At 41.3% G+C, this 25,163-nt stretch overlaps 1 protein-coding gene across 1 annotated transcript; it reads right to left on the bottom strand.

Annotated features, from left to right (window-relative positions):
* Positions 1-1,633: 1,633 nt before the first annotated feature.
* On the bottom strand, positions 1,634-22,541 carry apba1a (amyloid beta (A4) precursor protein-binding, family A, member 1a; the record flags this gene model as incomplete). Its single annotated transcript, XM_083901127.1, has 12 exons — positions 1,634-1,705; positions 3,678-3,818; positions 4,512-4,631; positions 5,166-5,378; positions 5,894-6,073; positions 6,616-6,801; positions 11,442-11,528; positions 11,651-11,683; positions 12,601-12,746; positions 14,745-14,784; positions 14,888-14,986; positions 20,979-22,541. 12 exons carry the CDS (start codon positions 22,539-22,541, stop codon positions 1,634-1,636), a joined length of 2,880 nt encoding a protein of 959 aa, XP_083757253.1.
* Between the last annotated feature and the right edge of the window lie 2,622 nt (positions 22,542-25,163).

The raw sequence follows: 25,163 nt of genomic DNA, 5'->3' as shown, positions 1-25,163 counted from the left end.
CAACAAATAGTCCAATTTTGGTGGTGACACAGACACAGAGCTGGATTTGGGTTAAAATTAAGAGAAACTTTGCCCCCTAATGTAAAACTGATAACATTTGCACTCAATTCAAATAAAAGCCTTGGTTTCCTAGTCCAGTTATGTGTGTAATTAAATAAACATAGTAGTGTTTCAACATTTCAATATTCCTCATAAATAGTGCACACACTTTAACAAAGGGTCATTGTAGGTCATTAATCTGGACGCTCTGCTCTGCGGTGTGTGTGTGTGTGAGGGACATTCGTGGTTATTACTGCTGGTGCTATGTACACAGAATACAAAAATCAACCACAACAACAATTGCGCTAGAGTTGAAAAGCTTTGAAACAGATGTGCTCCTGCAGTGGAGAACCCTCAGTGTTGTGCAGTCCTAACTGGTGAAGGGGAAAAACTAGAAACAGGCAGTGTTCTGCCGGTGAAATAGCAGCATGGCAGAAATACAGTCAGGGTTTGCATGTGCAGTTTGCCTTAATGGCCACAATCGCATTTCATTTATCTAATTTACCAACCACCCAAAACACCCATTAAAACAAATCAGTTGCCTGAACTGAATTCGACAGACACAATCTGACCACGTTATTATGCTTTTGAGTGTTCAAAGCATGAACATTGATGAACTCTGGGGATCTGGGACAGAAACAAGCCAAAGTGAGAAATAAATCTTTTAAAGGTCCGATACGCAACACTTAGCCTCACAAGATGTCAAGAAGTAGTAGAAGAAGTTCTCTGTGTGTAGTATCGAGCTTCTGTTCACAATTTATACTTAACACAGCGAAATGAGCCGATGAGAAGTCCACTGTGTGATAATTAATGACATCTAATGGTGAGACTGCAGATAGCAACCAATGGATAGATATTTCCTCTCACCGTGTCCTTTTCCAAGCAGATTATGGTACGAACACATTTCAGAATGCACCTAAACTGCACTATAACCTTTACAGGTCTCTAAACCTTTGAATGCACATTCAATGTTTCAGTACTTCAAATGTTGACATCATGAGACCAAGACAACACTTTAAAATTGATCAAGTTACTGAGACACTGAGATGTTTTGTTGTGGTATTGCCACCACTGTTCTTAGCTGTTTAAGAGAAAGAAATGACCATTGCATCGTTCTACTTAAATGCCCTGCTTTCATGATAGATTATCACCGTAGCATGAACTTTTCAAAGGGATATTGTCTATGCAAGATGGCTGCTTCTGTTAAGCAAGGCCCTTGCCTAAAGTACAATTAAATGTCTTATTGGTTGTATTTTAAAACAATTAGAATGAACATACTTCCGTGTTGAATTTTCTGCCATTAAACCCCTTCTAAATGTTACAAACTCGTTCCATTGGCTAGAACAGGTGTAAAAGCTTAATCGACTTATCTAGTGGTGCAAAAATATTGCATGTTGGACCTTTAAAGTGAACACACTACATTGCCACTGAGCAACAGAAACGTCCAATACAACAACTTCCATCCATCCATCTGTCCACTGCACCAGCTGAGGAAGAAGTGTTTAGGTGGAGGACTGGGCTGAACGGATGAGGTCGGTTTGGGGGTTTGAGTGACAGTTGAGTGCAGGAAGTTTAAAGGGAGTGTGAGGTCTTGTTAAATGTAAACAGGCTGCTCCTGGGCGGTCAGCAGGCGGTACATGGCTGCAGGCATCGTCTTCATGTGGATCTGTTCCAGTCACAAACAGAACACAGCATGTTGTCATGAAGATGGCCAACACAGACATGTCGGTTCACATGGATGTAAAAAAAAAAATTATGAGTTTCATGTACAGGGTTTTCCCTGCCTGTCCCTGCAAAGGTGGGCTGCCTGGTCATTTTGTCTCCCGCCTTGGTTTCCAACGATCTTGGCACAATAGAAATCTGAGCATTGTAGTGCTTCTATAGTGAGGATGGGGAACCGCGCGAACCTCACGTGTCATATGGATATTGGATATATTGGATTGACCGATACTAGTGACATCATGACGACAGGCAGCGATACATGTATACGTAATAGATGAAATCTATAATATCAGTAGATTATTTATATAATATATAATATAAAATAGTGAATATAGTAAGTGTCTGGATAGAGATAAGAGAGAGATTTTTTTTTTTTTGCTTTAATCCCTGTAAAGATCAGAGATTATTCTCAATTTAACCACATTAGTTTAACCACATCTATATTTACCACTATAACCCTGTATAATTGAGTAAAATATTGATGAATGTGTAAAAATGTCTGTACAGTTCTAGCTACTACTGGGCTCGACTCTACTCTTTTTGTTTTTGCTTTTCCATTAGGCATAGTACCTGGTGTGTTTTTGTTTCTGTATTTTTAAGTCTTATTAAATGATCTACAGTTCAGTTGTTCTGTTTGATTCTGGTGTCGAGAGTCACACTCCTGACTCTTCCCGGTGACGACACTCTTTGACCAATCAATGACCGTTGATATCTTTTAGTATCGGCTCAGTTCACTTGGTCAGAGTAGATACGGGAAAAAGCACCAGGTACCAGTTACTATCATCAATGGAAAAGCTCTAAATTCACATAATTCGATGTTCTTCTTAATGTACTGATTATTGTATGCTGTCTTTTTATAGCTAGAAATAAAATGTCTTATTCTTATTATTGTTTAAGTAATCTAGATATCTATAGATATATTTAGAAATCTAAATAGTGCTCAGCTTAAGTTATATGGTTTTATTTTGGAGTTGAAGACTCGTTCATTTACTTAAGTTTTAAAAACCAAATTCATTAAACTGGTTTACTTGTTTAATTCCAGTTCAGTATCAGTAATAGAAAGTACAAAATAATACTAGGCCACTTTGGTGATTGTACTGCCCTCTAATGTTAAAAAGTGTAAATAACACAGTTATAATTAATGCAATTTCTAGTGTTACATCAGCTTATGGTTCCATAACTCTGGGAATCAGAGTAAAAATGATGTTTAAAACGATGTGGTAAATCTTATACAATCTCACTTGAAATACAAAGGCACAGATATGAAAATGTCATCAACAACCCTCATATTAAGCTTTAACACAGAAGCCTCAAAATGCCTGTCTGGGTTTTTTGTTGTTGCTTATTTTAACCATCAAAGGACCAGAAAATGTCCTAAAGTGTCATGTTTTGAAAAAAAAAAACACGATTTATTAATTTATTGATAAAAAGGTGGACATGGTTATTTGTTGTGAGTCTTTATTATACATACTCTCTGGATTTCATGACTTGACCTGCACTTTGTTTTGTATACATTTAGCTTGGCTTTGACTCGACAGTGTGAGGTCAGGCTGCTGTTTGAAGCCCGCCGTGCCCCTCGGGGAATGCACTGTCGGGTGTCATGTAGCTGCTGTTGCTGTTTATAACCGAGCAAACCACACAGTTGTAAGTGTCTGAGCTGCAAAGACGATGACGACAAGACATTCAACGCTCTTCACTTCTGCTCAGCAACTGAGTTGTGTCATCCACTGCTTATAACTCTGATGAACGTATGGCCATACCATGCAGAAAGCACCACTTCTTTGGAAGTGTGGTTGTATAAGGTACTGAAACGAAGCTACGTCTGTCCCCTGTGCCTCGTGTCTCATTGAACTGATGATTTGGTGTATATCCTTTGTATCAACACGGACTGTGCGCTTACAAAACATGCCTCTTACCTCTCCCACAGCGTTGGACAAGATGTGGACAATTTTTTCATGGGGTGTTGCCACCACACTCTGGCTGTTGATTTCAATGATGCGATGGCCAACTCTCACACCACCTCGTTCAGCAATGCCCCCACGCATAAGGCTACAGATCTGTCAAAGGGGGACAGTTACATTCTTTCACATGAAAACACAGGCCATAATAATAATAATAATAATGATAATAATAATGATAATAGTACAATTAACAAGATTAAAATCCAAAACAGTGCAATAAAAACTCAAGAAGAAGAAAAAAGAGGAGATTTATCTACACACATAATGGGTTTCAACACTTGGTGATGTATTCCATTTTTACCATTTTATACAATGATTAGTCCGTAGTCTCATATCACATAATTGCATGGTGGATTTTGCAATTTGCAAAAGTTAAAGCTGCGCAATTTTTAATTAAATTATAAAAATTATAATATATATATATATATATATATATATATATATATATATATATATATATATATATATAAATATATATAAAACTACATTTTTTTATATTTTCATTTAATTTATTTCTGCTACCATTTAATTTGCATTAAATTGATTGATTTCTTTTTAAACGTATTCTAGTTTTTAAGGTGCTTAACCTTATTTCATTGTATTTTATAGTGCTTGATTGTACCTTGTGTAAAGTGACAATAAAGATATTCATTAATTCATTCTTACTTAATTAGGATAAACTTTTGTTAAGTGGCTTTAATCGGTTTTTATGGACCAGCCAGCTGAGAGTTTTTATTAATTAAAAACTATCTGAACTGTCCCTTTAGAAAAAGAATGTGCTTTACTCACGATGCCATTCTGAACGCTGAAGCCCAGCTGGTAGCGGAGGTCAGGCCGTCTGATGAGAACAGTGGTCACCGGGGGGCATCTGACGATGTTCAGATTGATACGAGACTGGTTCTTCAGACCCTAAAAAAAACACAGATTATTCTTTTTACTGACAGTTTTGTTTGCATGTACAGTATGTGTTTTCCAAGCTTATATATGGGTTAATTTCACATTTTCACAGTTTGGACGACATACTAAAGTATGCCTTTTTTTGTCTAATTTCTAAAAAAAAATTGACTTTTTGGACAATATACTAAATGTTTATTTATGTTTTACTTTTTTTTACTTTTTGGACGACAAACTAAACTTTTGTTTAGTTTTTTTTATACTTTTTGGATGACATACTAAATTTAAAAAAATGTTGTTTTATCTTTTGGACGACAAACTCAATTTTTACCTTTTTTTGTTTTACTTTTTGGACAACATACTAAATGTTGATGTTTTTACTACATACTAATCTTTGATTTTTTTTTATACTTTTTGGATGACATACTAATGTTTATATTTTTTGTTTTACTTTTTGGACGACACTGAATTTTGATCAAATTTTGACCATATAACCCTCATTATCTTCATATATTCCTGCAATTAAAAAAAGCTAAATCCTCCACATACCTTTATGATGCTCTGGCAGGTGGACAATGGCAGTCCCACCAGACTGGTCCCATTGATTGACATGATCTGGTCTCCTATGTTCAGTCTGCCAGACCTCTCTGCCGGCCCAGCATGCATCATGTTGGCGATGATGACAGTGGGTAAGATGGAGCCCCATCCACTCTCCACGATGACCACACCCAGAATATCTCCCTTTGCTTTCTCAATGAACACCTGAGCTCACAGCATGTGGTATCAGCCTGAGTCATATCCTGCCTACTTTGTCTTTAATTGTTTCCACATAAATATGATAAAAGAGTGTAGTTTTAATAGTTACTACATTAAAGGTGCCATATGTAAGAATGTGGCCAAAAACAGCTACTACATTCAAATTCAAAATACAGAGGTCTTCTAGGTTTCGTTTTCTGATGTAATCGGTAGCTGAAACTCTACTGACTGCAATGATTGGTAGACAGCGGTAGGTGGCGCCACATGCCAAAACATGATTTCAAAACATAAACACAATTTGCAGTCTGCAAAATGTTTTTTTAATTTTGTCTGTACTGTTGTTGTTGGTGAGTTCAGTTTGTTATATGAACATTATTCCTGAGTCTCTGTGACAGATTAGGAGGATTTTATGGCCAGATGATTTAGATTTATTACATAATGCACCTTTAAGTATGACCAATATGATTTAGGCACTTAAGTGACTAGAACATTTGGATAATTCTTCTTCTAAGACTACTTACGTCTTTGCAGTTCTCAGACTTGGAGAAGTGGATGAGGTCGTCATTGTACATGTCCTGCGTGTTGAGCAGGTCACTGTACTCCTTCTGGCTAAGGTCCTCAGGGTTAATTCCATTGGCCCGTAAGAATTCCTGGTAGGCTACACTAAAGGCTTGTCCGATGGACTGTGCGATCAGCTGGGCCTGAAGGACAGAGTCCAATAATTGTAATTTTCATCAAATCATTATTTGCCTTATGCCTTTACTGAAAACATGGCTGCGAGCAGGGACGAAAATACAGATTTTAGCCAACAAAAGGATCACCTAATAAAATCCACACCAGTTTTAAGTCTACAGTATCTGAAGAACATGTTTGTCACATCTTCTCCCTGTTCAACAGCCTTTTCCAAGTAGAAACAGAAGTCTGTAAACTTCTCACTCTCCCACACCAGACTCCATACACAAAACCAGCATGTTGAGCTTGTGAGGGCACAGGTGTTGCCGGCCTCCTGATGCTTCGTTTGGTAAATTTTGTTTGAACTTAGTGATGGAGGCAGCAGTGGATTAATTACTCTTGGGTTATGTGATATAAAATGATTATGTCTTAAGATTTTGTTGTCAAGCAGATATAGATTTGATTGATGGATATTAAGTGGCTAAAATCAGTTTTTCTAAGTGTCCTTGATGGCAACCATGTCTCAGTCTGGTCCTCAGCTACATCATGTAGCATTGCTGTTGGGACTTACATCCTCGGACTCAAACACATGGCAGATCATCTTGTACTGACGCTTGTTCTCTTGTCCAGGGTCTGAAGCTTCCAGATTCTCCTCAGAGTCGGCTCGAGGCATCCTGCGCCGCGCCATCAGAACCACAATGTTGCCGATATCAGCAATGTAGGAGATGGTCCGCAGAGGGTGATCCATCATAGTCTCCTGGAAGTTGACCAAATATTTATAATTGTATAATATAAATATATAGACGTTTTCTTCACTGATATGCTTACTTTGAAATTATTGTTTATTGTCATGTGTGCATGCTTTTTGTATGCAGCACAACGCAACTTCACTATGTCTGCTGCTCTATACATCCTATGGGAAAGAAAATAAAAGAAAGAAAAGACAGAAAAGTAAAGCCGTTATACCCGGCTTTAAAGCCGTTATACCCGCCGTAGTGTGGATTATACCCGCCGTAGCGCCCAATGACCAATATACTGTGTTGCACCGGGTGCGTGCGCTCCAAAAGGTGGCGCGGCGCTAGGGCGGGCACCTCTGAATTTTCCTAACTTTGTTGGCTACCGCGAGCGCCAACTCTTCATTTTCAATGGAAGGCTGGTCGAGCAGGTCCACTTGTACACGCAATTCTACAACTCTTCTGTCTGAGAGCACAGAGACAGTCACATGACCTTATATTCATGGAAGGAGATTGTTACAACGTCACAAAAAGACGATGGTTTTTGCCGTAGGACGTGAAAAAAAAGAGGGGGCTCGCTTTGTGAAGGGCAAAAGACGAGCCCATAGAAAGAGTGGTGACCCAGGGGGAAAACACTGAGAGACGGACAGTCATTTTGAGACCAACGTACACCATAAGCGGAAAGTTGTTGTTGTTTACTACTGTTGCTAGGCAGTGGACGTTTACCGGCAGTACAAGTTGAATACTTTGGGTGTACACCCCTGCCATTGCGGCGAATACTGCAACAACCAATGCGCTGAACACGCCCCCTATAAACGCCCCCTTACATACTTCTTTGGTCGCACTCCGTCTGCGGAGCCCGTGTCACGGCCTCACACGCGAGTATACTCAAGGCTTGAGACGTGTACATAAGGTGGATGAAGTTCAGTTGTTACGGTTGATCCGGCATTTATGGTTCAGTGTGCGTCCTGAGAAATATGAGTTACCTTCATTCACTGGATGCATATTTCATTGTTTTTATTTTATCTCTGCATATGTCTGCTAGTTGAGAGTGTAGCTTGTGCTTGGTGTTTATTCCTAGCAGTGTTATTGTAATTTATGTTATATTCATGCCACTGCTATTTCCTTGTTTGCAGTATATATATATGTATATGTAATACTATTCCATGTATATCCTTTATGTTGATATTTCATATAATTTCCTGCTATTATTAGGTAATTATTCTGGATTACGTGCTTAAGTTGTATAGGGTTATATATTATATAGAGCTGTTTACTGATGGCTGTTATTATTTGGCTTATTCCAGAACCACACATCCATATCCATAAACCACAGTACCATAAAAGGGATCAACTGTTTCCGGGGAACGTTATAGACTGTGTTCTAACCGACACACACCTTGCGATTACAACAAGAGAAGCCAGCTTCAACATTTAAACATCTGTTACATATGGTCCTTCGGGCCGGATAAGGTAATTATGAAGTGAAAATTGCTCTTGTTCCCCCAAGTGAAGATGTACGTCCACATCGACAAGCGCACCCACCAAGATGGATGGATGATTATGAAGGGTTTACACCCTTCCATGGGCTGTGAACTATCGACCAGGCACCTCCGCTGCGATAGAGGAGACTGGCTGGAGCGTGGATAGAGAGGGATATGCCGAGAATGGCATTTAAAGACCTTTTACTTTTAATTCTTTGTAATTGTGTATTGTACGTTTTGGGTAACATCTACTACACGTCTGTCTGTCCAGGGAGTGGATCCCTCATCTGTGGTTCTCCCTAAGGTTTCTACCCTTTTCCCTGTTACAAGGGTTTTGTCCCTGGTAGTTTTTCCTTACCCTGGTCGAAGGTCTAAGGACAGAGGATGTTACTAACCCTGTGAAGTTCCGTGAGACAAACTATGTTTTGTAAACTGTGGGCTATACAAATAAAGATTGATTGATTGAGATGAGTGAGTACACCATGGCCCACTTGCAATGATGGATGTGTTGCAGCAGATACAAGAGGATAATAGGTGGAACTTGCAGCTGATGGTGAGGGATATGAGACGTACGATGGACCGCAGCCGTGCAGCACCTCCAGGGCTATAGCCTGTACAGCTGGATCCTCCACAAGAGAACCACCACACTGTCAGACAAGCGGCACTAGGCCCCCACCATCACAACCCCCAATGCTGCCTCCACCACCTAGGACGCGTCATCCACCACCAGGAGACCAGGACCAGCAGGTCAATGCCACCACCCCCCTTGCAGGTAACACCGTTGCCTCCGTTAACGAACCTGTATCACCTGCCCGAACCACAGGAAAGGTATATAGTAGACGATGATTGGCCGCTGCCTCCCCCACCAGTAGCCTTCCCACATGACAATTATGAGCCACCAAGAGTCCAGCCTATACCTTTAGGTATATACTGATATTGTAGAGAACCTGAGAGAACGTCTACAGCAACTGGAAGCATGACTGTCACCAGCCCCGTCCATGGTATCAGAACCAGAATATGATAGTGTACCGCAGTCAGTCGCACCCCCACGGCCTCCCCACAAGTTAACCTTATCAGTGCCACTGCCAATCAGCAAAGAGAGGACCTATCGGGGACTGACGCCGTCCATCCCTGTTCACACGGGGTGACCACAGAGAGTTCTCCAGACTGCTTGCCCTTGACAATATCATTCCCGCTGATGCAACTGAGATGTTCAGGTACTAAGTGCCCTGTGACCACCTCAAGTATGAAGAGGCTCTTCCGATAGCTGATTCCTATAGCAACTCCTTGTTCCCCTACTCTGACACTATGGCTTCCTTGACTAAACAGTACAGTCAGCCCCACCAGCTGTCTCTACAGCGGATTGCTGAGCTCATGGAGGAGCCCACTATCTGCTCTGGCGGATTCATTCAGGAGGTTTGCTCTGAGAGTCCGAGCTCTAGTAGGGATGTTGGAGCAGCTAGGTGAAGATGGACAAATAGTTAAAGTGTGGGTCTCACATGGTCAGATTAGAGGGAACTCCAGAGAGCTTCACCCAAAGAACAGTTCAGAAAGATGCGCGAACACTACATGGATCATCAGTGACATTCAATATCTCTCCAACTGGTCAATCAACATAGACATTCACGATCGAGAGAGCCTTCACTGCAGGCGCACTAGGTCTGGCCGAACACTCTTATCCAGTGGAGGGACTTCAGCGCAGATATAAGCACCTCAAGATGCTCCCCCCGCAACCATTCACATAAGTTCACCCACTCCTCTTGATAGGTTCCGACTGTCCTCACCTGGTGACGCCGATTGAAGCTGTCCGTCTCGGCCCACCTGGGAGCCCAGGGGCGTAGAAGACTAGGCTTGGTTGGACACTGCAAAGGCCTCTCAAGACAGTGTCTATTTGTGTCTTCTACCCCCCCTGCAGCTGAACTCTTTAACCAAGTGGAGAAGCTCTGGCAACTGGACACCCTACCATGCAGAAATGAGAAGCTGGTGACTAGCTCACGGAGAGACCAAGAGGCCAAGAACCTTCTAGAGAAAAAGACGAGGAGGGTGGAGGTAGATGGCGTCCTGAGATACGCCACCCCATTGTTACGGGTGATTCCATTGCTGTCAGCAGTGACATTAAAGGAATGTTCCACCAGGTGAGGTTGCTGTCTGAAGATCGTCCTCTGCTGCACTTTCTCTGGCGTGAACTAAAGAGAGACTCCCCACCTAGTGTGTATGAGTGGCAGGTCCTTCAAGAACCTTCTAGAGAAAAAGACGAGGAGGGTGGAGGTAGATGGCGTCCTGAGATACGCCACCCCATTGTTACGGGTGATTCCATTGCTGTCAGCAGTGACATTAAAGGAATGTTCCACCAGGTGAGGTTGCTGTCTGAAGATCGTCCTCTGCTGCACTTTCTCTGGCGTGAACTAAAGAGAGACTCCCCACCTAGTGTGTACGAGTGGCAGGTCCTTCCCTTCGAGACTACTTGTTCCCCATGCTGCGCCATTTATGCACTACAGAGGCATGTACACGATCACACCCACCCAGGGGATGCAGTTCGTGAGTCCATTGAGAACTACTCCTATGTGAACAACTGGCTACAGAGCTTCTCAACTCCAGCTATGGCCAAAGATTTAGCAGACAAGCTGAGGGGGCTGTTAATGGAGGGAGGCTTCGAACTGCGACAGTGGGCCAGCAGCATGCCAAATGTCATGGGCCACCTGCCCAAGGAGATCAGGTCAGAGAGTAGTGAACGAATTGTAAATCCTAGCCTGGTTCCTCAGGGAGTGTGCATTCATTGTGCGGATGTTGTCAAAATGCGTCACCATGGCGTGGGCTGTCCACACTGTCACACGATTCATGGAATGAGTGTGTAGCACAGTGTGAAGCAGATGGAGTCATCTCCTCCTGTCCTGTTGTCTCCTCCTGCACAAAATATTTTTTTCATTAAGTGTCCGTCACTCCGTCAAGGGACAACGGAGACGGCAAGAGCTGCGACCCCTACTGATCGGGCGGGAAATTGCAGTGCGTATCCGGCACCACGACGGAGAACGAGGGGTCTCCGTGGTTACGCAGTCCGATAACACATTTGCAGGTCAAGGCCACATGGTAATAAACTGTGTTTTAGATAATTAGCTTGTTAGCTGCAGAGGCTAACCTGAGCTAACTCATGTCTGTGTTAGTGTGTGTGTGTTGATTACCTGAGAGTCAGCGTTGAGCACTTTGATTCTCTGAGTGGAGATAAAGAGGTCAACCTCAGTCATGGGCTGGGGGTCACCTTCAGATGTCTGCACAAACACATATGTAACACACGTGTACACAGCCAGGTTACACACATGTACACAAACATGTTATACAGACATACAGACAGACATTGGCTAATGATGTGAGGCCAATGGGATTACTGCACCTTTTTCTTGGTCTGGGCTAATTTCTGGGCCGTCTGCCAGACATGGAATAAATCAGACAGGAGAGGAACGGGTTAAAGCAGTAAACAGGAAGACAGAGAGGTCACTGTGAGGGAGTGGGGACAGGAAGTTAATTTTATAATTCAAAAATGTGGTTTGTAGCAATTTCTGTGTGTAAGAAAACAAATCTTGTTTGTTGAAATTCTCCTGACAGACCTTCATCTCCAACTTCATCTCCTTGCACACGTTTCTTTTCTTTTCTTTCTGAGTGATTGATTCCCATGGTAGTATTTTTTAAAACCAGTCAATGTGAGCTTTCACATTAACAGTGAAATTTCATTATAATTATAATTATTTTTAGAACCATTTTTTCCATTTTGCTTCCAACAGGTACACATCACACACGCATGCACGCACACACACACACACACACACACACACACACACACACACACACACACACACACACACACACACACACACACACACACACACACACACACACACACACACATTGTTAATGATGTGACAATAAAAATATTCTAATATGCAAACAGGCACAGACACAAAGCACTAATGGGATTTATCCCTGCATAAGTATGCATATTCAGGTTTTAAAAAATGCGTTCTTACTGTATGTGTTGTTGAGTCAAAGTTATGATGAATTTCATATCGCATTTTTTGCAGGGATATAAAATAGCAATAATTAGACCCTTTTTCTTTTCTTTTTGTTCATAGTTCACTTTGAACTGTGACGTATTTCCAAATTTCACAAATGAAATCCGATTTTAAACATTTTGAGTACTTTTTGCTCAGGTGTGTTTATATATGAAAATTAACGAGGTTAATCACAAAACAATCTTTACTATTACTTTAAGACACAATGTTACCTGAAAAGAATGATCAAATTGTAACCAGTTGTGTGGCTGACTATGTCTGAGTGTGTCTTCACCTTGATGCGGCTGACGGCCTCCTGTGCCTGCATCATGCGGACATTCTTGGATGGAGTTTTATCCGACAGCAGCTGGGTGGAGCCCAGGTAGTTGGCTGCGAAGATGATTCCATCGATCAGGTCCTCTGGATCACATGGACCTGGGACTAGAGGCACAAGAGTGGTGCAATCTCACTATTTGACAACCATCTCACTTTCCATTGTAATAATAATATTATATTTTATTTACGGGCCCCTCAAGGTCACCTGAGAGCAGTGCAATGATACAAAAGAAATATATATAAGGAAGCGTATTACATGCAACTACAATCATTTTTAAAAAGGCTCTGTTTTTATGATTTTTTAAATTCGGGTCTGTTTTTACGAGATTTTTCTCCTCAACACATGGTTATAATACGCTTCTGTAGTGTCATGATGTAGCCAGCCTGTCTGCATTTCAAGTGCATCATTTTATATCCATGAAGCATGTCATATTTACTCAAATGATCTTATAGAAACATCGGAATCTCCAGCAGATCTGAGTGTTCTTTCCGTCTGAACAACCATAAAGAGGTGCCTGGGTTAGTGTTGTTTCGTAAAGGATGACAATGACAAAATCATTTCGTTGACAGCACTATTTTTCATGACGATAACGAGACGGTGACGAGATAAACATGGCTCTTTGATGACTAAAACATGACGAGACTTGCGTGAGTTTTCATTGACGAGATGAGAATGGACGAAAAAATGTTAGTGGGTGGTCTGTCAGACGTTTGAAATGCATGACATTTCTGCTTATTGTGCGTGTCAATTAAAACCTAAAAAGTATCTGCTGCTGCATTCTATCCCTGTTCCCGGTTTTGCCAAGGCTGGACACATAATATGTGTCACGCAATGCATTCTGGGTAGCCCTTGCTTAGGGTGAATCCGATTCTCCCGATTCTCAGAAAAATTAAGTTGAGGGGCAAGTTTATCGCCCTCAATATTGAGATTTTCCGAGACCACCCTTGGGAGCAAGGGCTACCCAGAATGCATTGCGTGTTTTTTACATAAGAAAGATGGCATCGGAAACAGCGAAGCGAGTGCGATACAAATTAAGTATTTTCTTTGTTAATAGAGATATAAAAATGATGAAAACCATTGTATTATCTTAGTTTAGGCCCATATTATGGATTACTGACGTCATTGTTGTGTAACATTTATTTTTATTTTACAATCTTTTGTCAATAGCCGGCCGGTGAGCACACGCGATCGTTCGCTATCGTAAACCCTTCAATAAGCCGTGGTGTGCAGTAACTGTCAGCTGAATATGTCCGTGGTTGTGGTATTTGTATGAGCATCATCTTATAACGAACTGACAACCTAATAACTTGACTGAAATAAAATAATAAATAAATAAACGTGACGTAAATGTGTTCTTCTTCTTCCTTTTTGGAGGTGACAGACTGGACGCAGCTTTCGCGTTATTCTGCCCCCTACAGTCTGAAGACGTATCTGCATTTAAGGGGTGTCCCATTTCTAAGTGACAAAATAACCCTCAACACTTGGTTTTGAGGGCCAGTTAAGATTAAGGGTTGAGCTTGAAGGTTAAGATTGAGGGTTAAGATAGGAATTGGAATCGGCCCTTAGCCTCACTTAAGGCTGTACTACTTGCCATCTGTCTTCATCTGTCACCCTTAATCAAATCTCCAAGCCCACAACACCACAAGACCATAAAACCATGTATTAAATGACCTTCCTCAGATTTGCATCATCAGCAATTTGATGTGGGTACTAAAGCTAATCTAAACAGTCAAGAGGGAGTCCAATAAAATGCAATCGTATATCAAATGTGTAATCTAATTGAACAAGGCCAACCATTGCATCCCTCGATCAGACTAACGTGGTTAAAAATGCTATTCCACTCTTCATCTTCCTAAATCAGATTCAGACCAGATTAAATCCTTAGTTCGTATTTACTGAAGTGACAAAGATGTCTGAAGCAGCAGTAGACCAGCACCTCCTGTGTCTCTGTGCTATAAAAACACCTACTTTTCATATGGACTCTGGTGTGGGAGAGTGAGCAGCTTTTAAACTTCCGTTTACCAGTCAGAAAAAGGTGTTTCATGGAAAAAGTGAAATGGCAGAATACTGATTCCACCTTCGACTTCAGTTCTGACACTCACCTTCTACATATGTGGGGAAAGAAGCAAGGCTTCTCCTGGACTATTGACAAAAAGAAGGGACACAGTTAGGATTTTTCAAACTGTCAATTTGATGAACAGTCAGTGGAAATGAGGACATTGTGCAGTGAATTGTTCAAACAAACCTCTTTACTGGAGGGAGAGGATTCCATGTTGTCATCCTGCAGCAGATGTCTGCTGGACGACTCTGCTCCGAGAGGAGAGGGAGTGCCTGAACCAGGGGACTGAAGGAAGACAAGAATCACAATATAGTAAAGCCAAATCCCTCACCTGACAGAATCAAGCACCACATTGACTGCAAACATTTTTTTTTCTTTCGGCTTGGATGATCTGCATATTTGACTTATATTCACATCCCTGACAACCCCTCAGTGTCCAATTAACAATAGGGATTTGGTACCTTGCTCAGGGGTACCATAGCTCTGTACCTGGCTGGGACTTGAACCCTCAGATTGCCTTTCTGCTTATACTTTCACTTTTCAAAGGTGATCCTAGATTCTGGGGGGCCCCACGCAAGGAAGCTAATTGGGGCCCTTCACTGTCCCTCCTCACCCTGATCAATTGTACACCCTAAAGGCCCTGATATACTTCTGCATTGTGCACCCTGGTATACTCATGCGTCAGGTTCTTGTAGTATCCCACTTCAAAATAGGGTGGCGGTACAAGTCTGGACGCAGGGAATAGGACACATTCTACCAAAGAAGAAGAGAGCGATGCAACAGCTACCTTGAAGCATCAGCCGGTTCGAGGGTCTCCAGGTTGAGGCTCGGATGACTATCCTTGGAAACTACTTTTTCTGTTGTCAAAAAAATTTTTCTGAAGTATACCAGCCCTCATAAAAATGCAATCAGTGCCTTTAGTGAGGTGCTCATTACTGACACTTGCATGTCAGTCGGACATTGCTCATGTTGGTCACTGTGTTTTGAGAGGTGAGACCTTTTAACCATTAAGGGTGTTTTGATCTGGCAGTAGTGCATATTAGGGGGGGTTTCAGAGGATTTGTGGATGTCATTTGAAAATATACGATTTGGACCGGCTCTCGAGGGCCCACTAATTCTTGTCTTTTGGGGCCCCGTGCTGCTGCATGACACTACACTTTAAGGGGCCTCATTAAAGGGTTTTGCCTGGTATGCCTGTCCTGTCACTTTATTTTGATAATTCATTGTTGACTCTCTACTATATTGATTCTCAAAGTGTGGGCCCATTGAATTACATTTGTTAGTTTATTCCAAATGTACTTTGCATTGAAAGGATGAATCTCGGTTTCGTGGTCTTCAGCGGCACCTACAGGGATAAGCGGTAATTACAGGTGTAATAGGTCTAAATAAGTATTTACATATATTCTGAAATGGACAGCACACAGGACTGTTATATGCACAATTTGACTGTAGAGGGCAGAAACCCCCAGGTATTTGTGTGCATTACAATGTTTCTCAAGGTTCTCTCCTGTTTTGCCAGGTTTAGCCTCATTTATTAATTAAAATGTGTTTATTGCACATTACTGAATGCAGACCAATATATGTAAATAGTAGAGATGCAACCTGGTCAAAATGATTACAAATGGGATTTTTTTCCCCCTTTTTCTTTTCCTTCGGCGGCCCTCATACCAATGTTGGGTTTCTAAATTGGCCCTCAGCTATCTGACTATCTAACTTTGAGGGTTAGGTCAAAGGTATTCAGTATCATCCTGGCACCAGTTGACTTAAATCCATATTGACTGTTCTCAACTGTTGTTCACATTGCTCCTGACACACATTTACAGATGCAAGTGTATTTTCTCTACTAATGGTCTGTTGACTGTCAACAGAAAAGCAACTTTGATGTTTACTTGACAATAAAAAATATTGTCAACAGATAATCAAGTAAAAATTTAAATAGTAAATATTTTTGTTGATACTGTTAACGTCTGGATAACACAATCTTAATCTTCTATCTTCTTAATCTACCTAATAACCTTATATATCTCTTGCATTATAACTTAATTTACGTCACTGACCTATCAGCTTTATTTGTGTACTGTATTAAGCGTTATTATGTATTTCTTTTTTATTTAAGTTATTTTAGTCTCCAGTGTATCCTTGTTTCTGTCTAGTAGTGTTTCTGTTTCTTATGTTTTATTAGCTATATATGTAGAGGGGTTGTTTGAGGGGGTATTATGTAGCCTGAAAGGGAAAATTAAAAATGTTTGCTTTTAGATGCCTAGAAGCTAAAATGTGGCAACTTTGCATATGGATCATTTCTTACAGCGATGATTTAACTCTTGCATTATGTCCCTTAAGCACTGTAGATGGATATAGTGTGTCCACAACGCCATTAAATCATTAAATAATTTCCTTTACATAATAATATAGCACATTTTAATAACAGAGTTGACAAAGTGCTTTCAGATATCAGATAAATGAAAGCCAAACAAGATGACAGACAAGGAATAAAAAGTGCAGTAGTAAAAATGGTAATAAAAATAATTAAAATAAATAAAGCAATTGAGAACAAAGGTTTAAAAGGGGCATACAATAATAACTGTCAATGTCAACAGTCAGAATAAGGGTAAATCACCAGCATCGGAAATATAAATAAAAAAGACAAGGTCACAAGAAGGGCAGTCTATAAAAATGAATATTAAGAAGCGATTTATAAGACGTCACTCAGACAGGTCGTTCCAAAGTCGAGGGGCCCTGATAGCTTCTCTGGATTTGAGCCCCAGATTTGAAACAGCCAGAAGGGCCCTGCCTGAGGATATAGAGCTGCTATCTAAAGCTTTTATGGGGTCAACATCCCAGCCCCATACAAGCTTTAACAGTAATCATTCAAATATTTAAATCAATTCTACAAAGAATAGTCAGCCAGTGACGGGCAGCCAGGACTGGGCTGATGTGACCATGTCTGTTGTATGTAAATCATTAACACAGCAATGAAAAAAAGCAGCACAAACTGTCCACACCTCAGCTCTATCAGGCTCCTCAGTCTGCTGCGTCTGCTTAGCTTGTTCCTCCTCAAGTTTTTCCACTTGATATATCCAAAAGTTTTCCATGGCTTTTAGTCAAGGCACAAAACCAGTTGATGCACAACCGACGTCCCAAATGAACACTGAACACTGAATGACAGCATGTGGTTAAATGCAACAGCGACAGCACTGTCTGCAGTCCCCTGCTCAGGTGACATCAAGGTATCAGGATTCATCATGGAATCAACAGGCCGTGTTTGTTTGTTGGCCTGGATTTGTGATGGAGATGTGACTTCATGTCTGTCACTAAATCAATGTGGTAGACCACTGAATCAGAATAATAAGTGTAAAACCGAAGAAGCAGTATAAAACTAGCCAGGCTCCAGGAACAATCTTATATTGTAATGTTAAGAGGAAAACAGCCTCTGTCACCGTTATCGGATCCTCACTGAATTATTTAACCTGTTTTTGCCCTTTACCTTTCTCTATCTCGCCATTACTGAATAAATCATGAGGAAGAGGTAGATGAGTGACAACAGGCATCAAAGAAGGAAAGAATTACAACAAGGCTGGGATTTCTATGCACTCAAAAACTCTTTACTCCTTCATTCAGTGCTAAAACTCAGTGAGTGCAGGAGGTTAGTTCTGTCCAAGGGGCTAAATGGTCAGAAGCTGGACCATTCCTGCTTTGACTAACCAATAAGTTCAGGGTAAGCCCAAACAGCCAGTGATTGGGTTTCATTCTGTAGAGCCTTCTGGCAAGGACACCATTTTGGCCAACTACAGAATCTTGAAAAAAGGGAACCAAATGTCTTTTACCCCCGGTGCTCAACACAATGGCGACATAGAGGCGACATCTAGCAGATTTTGTATTATGTCCAACATGGCAGATGTCTTTTGATTTGGCCGTTGCAAAAGTGGTTAGACGCCATTGCTGGATAGCCATAGGAAACTACAACAAGCATGTTTGCTGACACGTTTTCCGTCACTCTCAGTCTATCCAATTGCCTACTGAGGTATTTTTTTTTTTGAACTTGTTTTTTATTTAGAGTTTAGTCAACAACAGTGCAGCACATACACATTCTTCCTGCTCAATCCAGCTGTAAGCCACATTTATAAACATTACAACTGAGTTATAAGTTATAAACAGTTAAGACAAACAAAAAAAGCGTAATATCCTTTCCGGATTGCCTATAAGAATATGCAAGTTAAGACATGAGTATGAGCATTATGTCAAATATGTGTAAAGCAGTAGGTACGAAAGAAGAAAAACCCAAAATAAAATAAAATAAATAAATAATGAAATAAATTAATAAAAATAAAAAAGCCAGTAGAAGCGAGAGACCTCCATGCCTGTTGAATCTCACTGCATTAACATAGCCATAACAGGGCTCCACCGTTTAGTAAAGGTGGATTTTTGGAGCCTTAGTAAATATGTAATGCGCTCCATCTGATAGATGTCCCAAACCCTTTGGATCCAAGTATTATACGTGGGGGGGGGGGGGGGAGGTTTCAGCCACCTACTTGTTACACACTTCAAAGCCGCTGTGAGTAATATACTCAAAAGGTATTTCTTGTCTCTCCCATTCAGACTTTTGGGTATTACACCCAGTATTGCCACAGTGGGATCTTGTGGTATATCATGTTGGAAAACCTCTTTGAGAGCATCAAATACCTCTCCCCAGAATGTCTTGAGTCTGGGACATGACCAGAACACATGGGTGTGATTGGCAACTTGTGCTCCACAATTCCTCCAGCAAGAGCTAGAATGTGTTGGGCCCATTTTGGACACTATTTCAGGTGTTCTGAAAAATCTAGTGACTATTTTCCATTTAAACTCCCTCCATGTATTTGAGTTTGTGACCCGGTGCGCCTCAGTGCAAACCTCCTCCCAGGTGTCTTGTAATATAACCATGTTCATTTCCACCTCCCACCTTTGTTTGATCTGAAAAGAATTACACAAATGCATGGATGAAAATGTGTGATACATCTCACTAATCACCTTCTTTTCTCCATTTCCTGTTTGAATTTTTACTAGAAACTCTTCCATAGGGGTTAGTTTATTGAGTTTCTCCCATTCCTTGTGTGTTGTCAGGAAGGTTCTTAGCTGCAAGTATCGAAAGAAATCTGTCCTGGGGAGACCATAACCATTTTTTAAGTGTTCAAATGACTTGAGATTGTTACAGCTGAACAGCTTGTGCAGGAAGACCAGGCCATGATTCGACCATCTCTTAAAACTAACATCTAACATGTTGGGAATAAAGCTCTTCATAGATCCAATTCTTATTAGTGATGAAATTTGCTTCTGTAATCCAAAAGTTGTTTTTATTCTATTCCAAATTTTGAGAGTGCTTAGTCCAAACTGCCATTTCCTTTATGGGAACATCCAGGAAAGGTAGGTCTTGAAGGGTCTCTAGTGGGCACAAACTTTTTTCTATGTCAAGCCACCGTGTAGATGTGTCATCCTGAATAATGAATAATATTTTAGATTTGGGAGTTTGAGGCCTCCGTTTGGTTTAGGCAACTGTAAGGTTTTAAGTCGAATCCTAGGGCGCTTTTTTTGCCATATCAATTTTGAAATAATTTTGTCCAAATTATCAAAGACAGATTTTGGGATTTCTACTGGTAACATCTGAAACAAATAAAGCAATATGGGCAAAACATTCATGCGTATGCTTTCAATGCGTCCTAGTGAAGACAGGGGAAGCAGAGACCATCGTTCCAGGTCACTACTGATGCTTTCGATTAATTTATTATAATTGGCCTCGTACAGATTCTGTAGAGTCTGGGGGATGTGTATTCCGAGATATTTGATACCTTCTTTTGGCCACCTGAATCCACTCTGGAGCTTTAAACATTGTGGGATCTACTGAGGTATTTTGATCTACGTTGTTGTCACGTCTTTTGAAGTGGGAGGCGACTTCGCCCTTTCCAGACCCATGCTCATCAAGTGGATTAAGGGGCTGTCCACACAGAAATGGTCGAGGTGCATCATCTTAAGTCTTTTATCATCAGTATCATCATAGAATCAGTATTATCCATATGGCTGTAAATGAGTCACCTCATCCAGCTCAAATGTGCTCTTGTCTTGGGTTAGGGTTGTCATTGCTGACAGCGTGGATGTTGTACCATGTCCCATGAAACACACTGAAATATGGGAATATTTTCTATAACATTTGGTTAGTTGATCGATTGATTGTTTAATCGATTAACAACAGCCATTTTATTCAATCCAACATGTTAAAAGTAACAGCCTGAGCTGCTGTACTTACATCTCCTCCTAGCGATGGTGGAAGGTCACATTCAGCAGTGGGACTCAGGTCCTGTCTCATTACCCAAATAGGCTCCTTGGGCTCATCAGGTGTGTAAGGAGATCTCACTGTTCTGGTCTTCACCTCCTCTATAGCCTCCTTAATATCCTTGATGGCCAAAGATATGGCATCCCTCTTCTCCTGGCTGTTCCTCATTGCTACAAGCTCCTCTGAAGGACTAATAGGCTGTTTTCTGGCAGGCTTCCCTTGGTTAACCTCTCTGTGATATTTATCTGAGTCACCCTGACACTCAAGATAGGTTTTTTCTTCTTCCTGTGGCAGATTGTCTTCTTCATCTATAGTGTCTTCTGACGTATGATGAAGACTCTGAGAACTTATACTTTCTTTCACCTCAGCAACAATGCTGTCAATGTCTTCCTCCTGCTCACAGCTGTCGGCACGCGGGTATGGGGCAAACTCAGCCTCCTTCTCTGGGCTGTCTGACTCGCCATCAGACCGTTCGTCATAGTGGCGCAGACGGGAGCCCACAGCCTCCTGCTGATGGTAGTCACCACTTACAGCCTGGCCCTCCAACAGCCGAAAGCCAGCCTTCTTCTGTTGAAGAGACTGTGTGTCTCCTAATCCATCTGCAGCAGATGAACCTGATGGGGGAGCATCACAGATTTCCTCATAAACATGCTCAGACATTGAGTAAATGTCATATGGCTCAGAATAAGCTTCATCCACAAGTCCAGAATCTAGACCCTCTGAGCTCTGAAGGACCACACTTTCTGCCCTTCCACTAGCATGGCAGATGGGCTGCGTGTAGACATAATTGGAGTATCCTGTGTTCAGTATCTCCTCTGTGTCATCCTGTCTCTGGGTGTTTTGGACATCAGGCAGGGGTTCACGTGGTAGTGGCCGAGGAGCATAGTAAGGATGTGAATGGAGATGTTGCTGTTCGGCCTCAGCACTCTCGGTGTATCCCTCAGCTTCAGGCCGTAGCTGGACTCCATAGTTCCCGGTCTCATCCTCCACCTCTGGCTGTGCCTCAGGTTCCAGAGACATCATGACCAGGCCATCGTCCCCCTCAGCCCGGTCATTATGGGTGTGGAAGCCGCTCTCAGTGCTAGCTGAGCGGGCCAGCACAGAATCATCCCTCTCTCGTTCATCTTCCTGGGTCACCTCTGGGTGTTGCTGCTTTTTCTGTTGTTGTGCTAAATGTTGTGCTCTCTCTGCCTCTCTCTGCTGCCTCTGCATGTGCCTCTGCTGCTGAACTCTTATCCGGGCCTCGCTGTCCCCCTGTCTTCGGTAGCGGGTCACCGCAGGTCGCGGGATGGGATGTTGCTGCTGGGCCTGTGGAGACAGAGCTCCATATTGTAGCTCAATATCTTGCTCCTCCTGTGACCGACACCCTTGCGGTGCCCTTGCTCTGCCACTAGCACTTCCTCCAACTGGGGCCTCACGTCTGTACCTTTTTTCCTGGTTGCTGTGGGTACGAGACTGACTACTGTGGCGATGGCGAGGAGGGGCATCATTTTCCTCCATTACCACTTGCCCAAGCTCCATCTCCTGGGAGTTCATCGCTGTCTGGTTCTGGTTGAGTCAACAGTGTCGAAAGAGTTTTAGGAACTTCATCAGCACACAACTCTTTGAGCTCAGAGCACAGGCTGTCAGAAGGAGACAGAAAGGACAGATAGGAAGGTAAGTTGTGCAAGTCAACCGGAATAAATTTAATGTGATCACACGGTTCAACAATTATAAAAACACTAATAATGAAAAAAAAACATATTGTCTGAAACAGCCATGAAATAAAAACCACAACATAGACGTCAGAGCACATATTTGCATGAGGACCTAGTTACGACATTCTGCCTCACAAGATATGAAGGAAACATATTATCTATGTAAATATAATGCATTGTAGAGCACTTAATTGCACCATAAGAAATGCCAGACCTTGTATATACAGTTCATGTGGTAAATAAGGTAAAGAAGTTGGGTTGTTTACCATGTTCATGAGACATTCCCAATGAAACTACCCAATAATATTCATGACCTATTAATGCTATAGTTTTATGAAAGCTCTGAGTTCAGGATGTCGTATATATATATATACATATGTTGTGATTATGAGTTCAGACACAAGACGTGACCACAGAATGGTACATGTTTTTTTGCATTTCCAGTACCAAATTAACCAGCCCTAACTGTTGTTCCAATTGTTGGCACCCTTCCCTTGGGGCACCAAAGTAAAATTATACGGTACGGTCACAAAATTCAGCTGATTGGGCGACAGAAAAAACTTTACTCACTGCAAATATCCCAGTCTATTCTCACACAAAGCGCGACGTCTTGTTGAGACAAACCGTGCTACGGTCATGCTACGCTGCCATCGGGCACAGCCCACACCCCGCCTACGAAGTAAAGGTGCTGTACTCAGCCGTAACACAAGCCTGACCATTAACCATTTAACTTTACCATTCCAAACCATACTGTACTGCCGTGTTTTTCAACCTTTTTTGAGCCAAGGTACATTTTTTTCATTGAAAAAATCACGAGGCACACCAGCAAACAAAAATGTTTAAAAAATGATACTCTGTAGCCTATATTAACAATTTAGTAATTCTTATCAAAGTGTCTTGAATATGTATATCCATATTATGTGCAGATAACTAATTATTTGTTTTCAAAAAATGTTTTTAGACCAATTAGGTGAAATTGGATAATTTCCCACGGCACACCTGACAATCTGTCACGGCACACTGGTTGAAAAACACTGCTGTACTGTACCAACAGGTGGCAGCATAGCATGACATTAACATGTCAACCAAAGATGGAGAAGACATCTCTGCTTGCAAGATGCAATTATAAAATAGTTATAGCATTAAATCAGAACAGCGATTATTTCAAGATACTTGATAAAGAGCATGTTGACAAATGTCACAGACAAGACTCTGCCTCCTTCTTCTAAGACTTCTCAGAATCAGAAAACTTTATTACCATTTATGCAAATACATAATAGGAATTTGCTTCAGTGATTTCTGCTGTACACTGAGAGGTGTAATGCTGCCCTCTACAGTTCACAACTCTGCCTCCTGCTGATGGTAATCACTATCAATACAATGAGATGAGAGCAACCGTTATTGGATGCAATCTCTTCCTTAATGTTTCAGCAGATTTCAACTATTCCAACATAAAAAACATTTTTGCCGCTATGAGACATTTCTGCTAACATCAATTTTGGAAATGTTTTAAATAATTCACTTTTTTCTGCAACATCTTTCTCCATTATTCCAAAATCATATATGAAATTCGAAATGTACATATTCTCCTGCTGTGTGAAAACAGGAAAAAAAACAAATTAATGCAGCTCTATGTTCATGCATGGCACTAATGGGTAATCACCATTTGTTTCTAAATAAAGTAAGCATTGTGAGTTCAATCTTTTTTTCTCTCTCTCAGTTTTTTATCCTGTCACTTTTTTCGGTTGTGACTTAATGATATGAGAGCTCCATCATGTGGTGACATGTATTTAAGTCCATACACTGTTGCTGTTTTTTGTGCTTTAGTAGAATGGATGCACTATTTGAAGGTTGGCACATTAATATATGTCCTCTCCCCTCCCTCGCAGACTCAGATCCCTGACATCGGCAGTTGCCTTGGAAACCACTGTGTCATTTCTCTGTGTGGAAAGGGCAGATGAAGAGGTGACCTCTCCAGGGGGCAGAGGCATCGCTGGTCTGCAGTTGTGCTTGAGAACTCATGACAAACACAATACTTGGACAAACGTATGCTGCATTCAAAGTACAAACCCCATTTCCAGAAAAGTTGGGACACGTTCTAAAAGTACAAGAAAAACTACTACTATACTATACTAATAATGGCAATTTTGCAATAATTAGGAATGTGGGATTTTTGTCCATTCTTGCTGTTTATAAGACTTGAGCGTCTCAACAGTACCTTGTTTACTGTTGTCTGATTCTCCTCCTCATATTGTGCCATATACAGTAGTGTGCAAGCGTTTCAGGCACCACCAGCTCTGTTGTTTTTTCTGTCAAATTCTGTGATCATTGGAATTTGGAATGAAGTGATGCGATGTAAACCTGCTTATATATTAGCGAGCTGTCGATGAGTTTAACTCATGCGACATGTGTATGTAATGCTCAAGCATGTCTTGAATAAACCGGGTGTAAATAGACGTAT

This window comes from Microchirus variegatus (genome assembly GCF_963457635.1).
Source record: "Microchirus variegatus genome assembly, chromosome: 14".
Classification (NCBI taxonomy): Eukaryota; Metazoa; Chordata; class Actinopteri; order Pleuronectiformes; family Soleidae; genus Microchirus; species Microchirus variegatus.
This window is presented reverse-complemented; position numbering and strand designations above follow the sequence as displayed.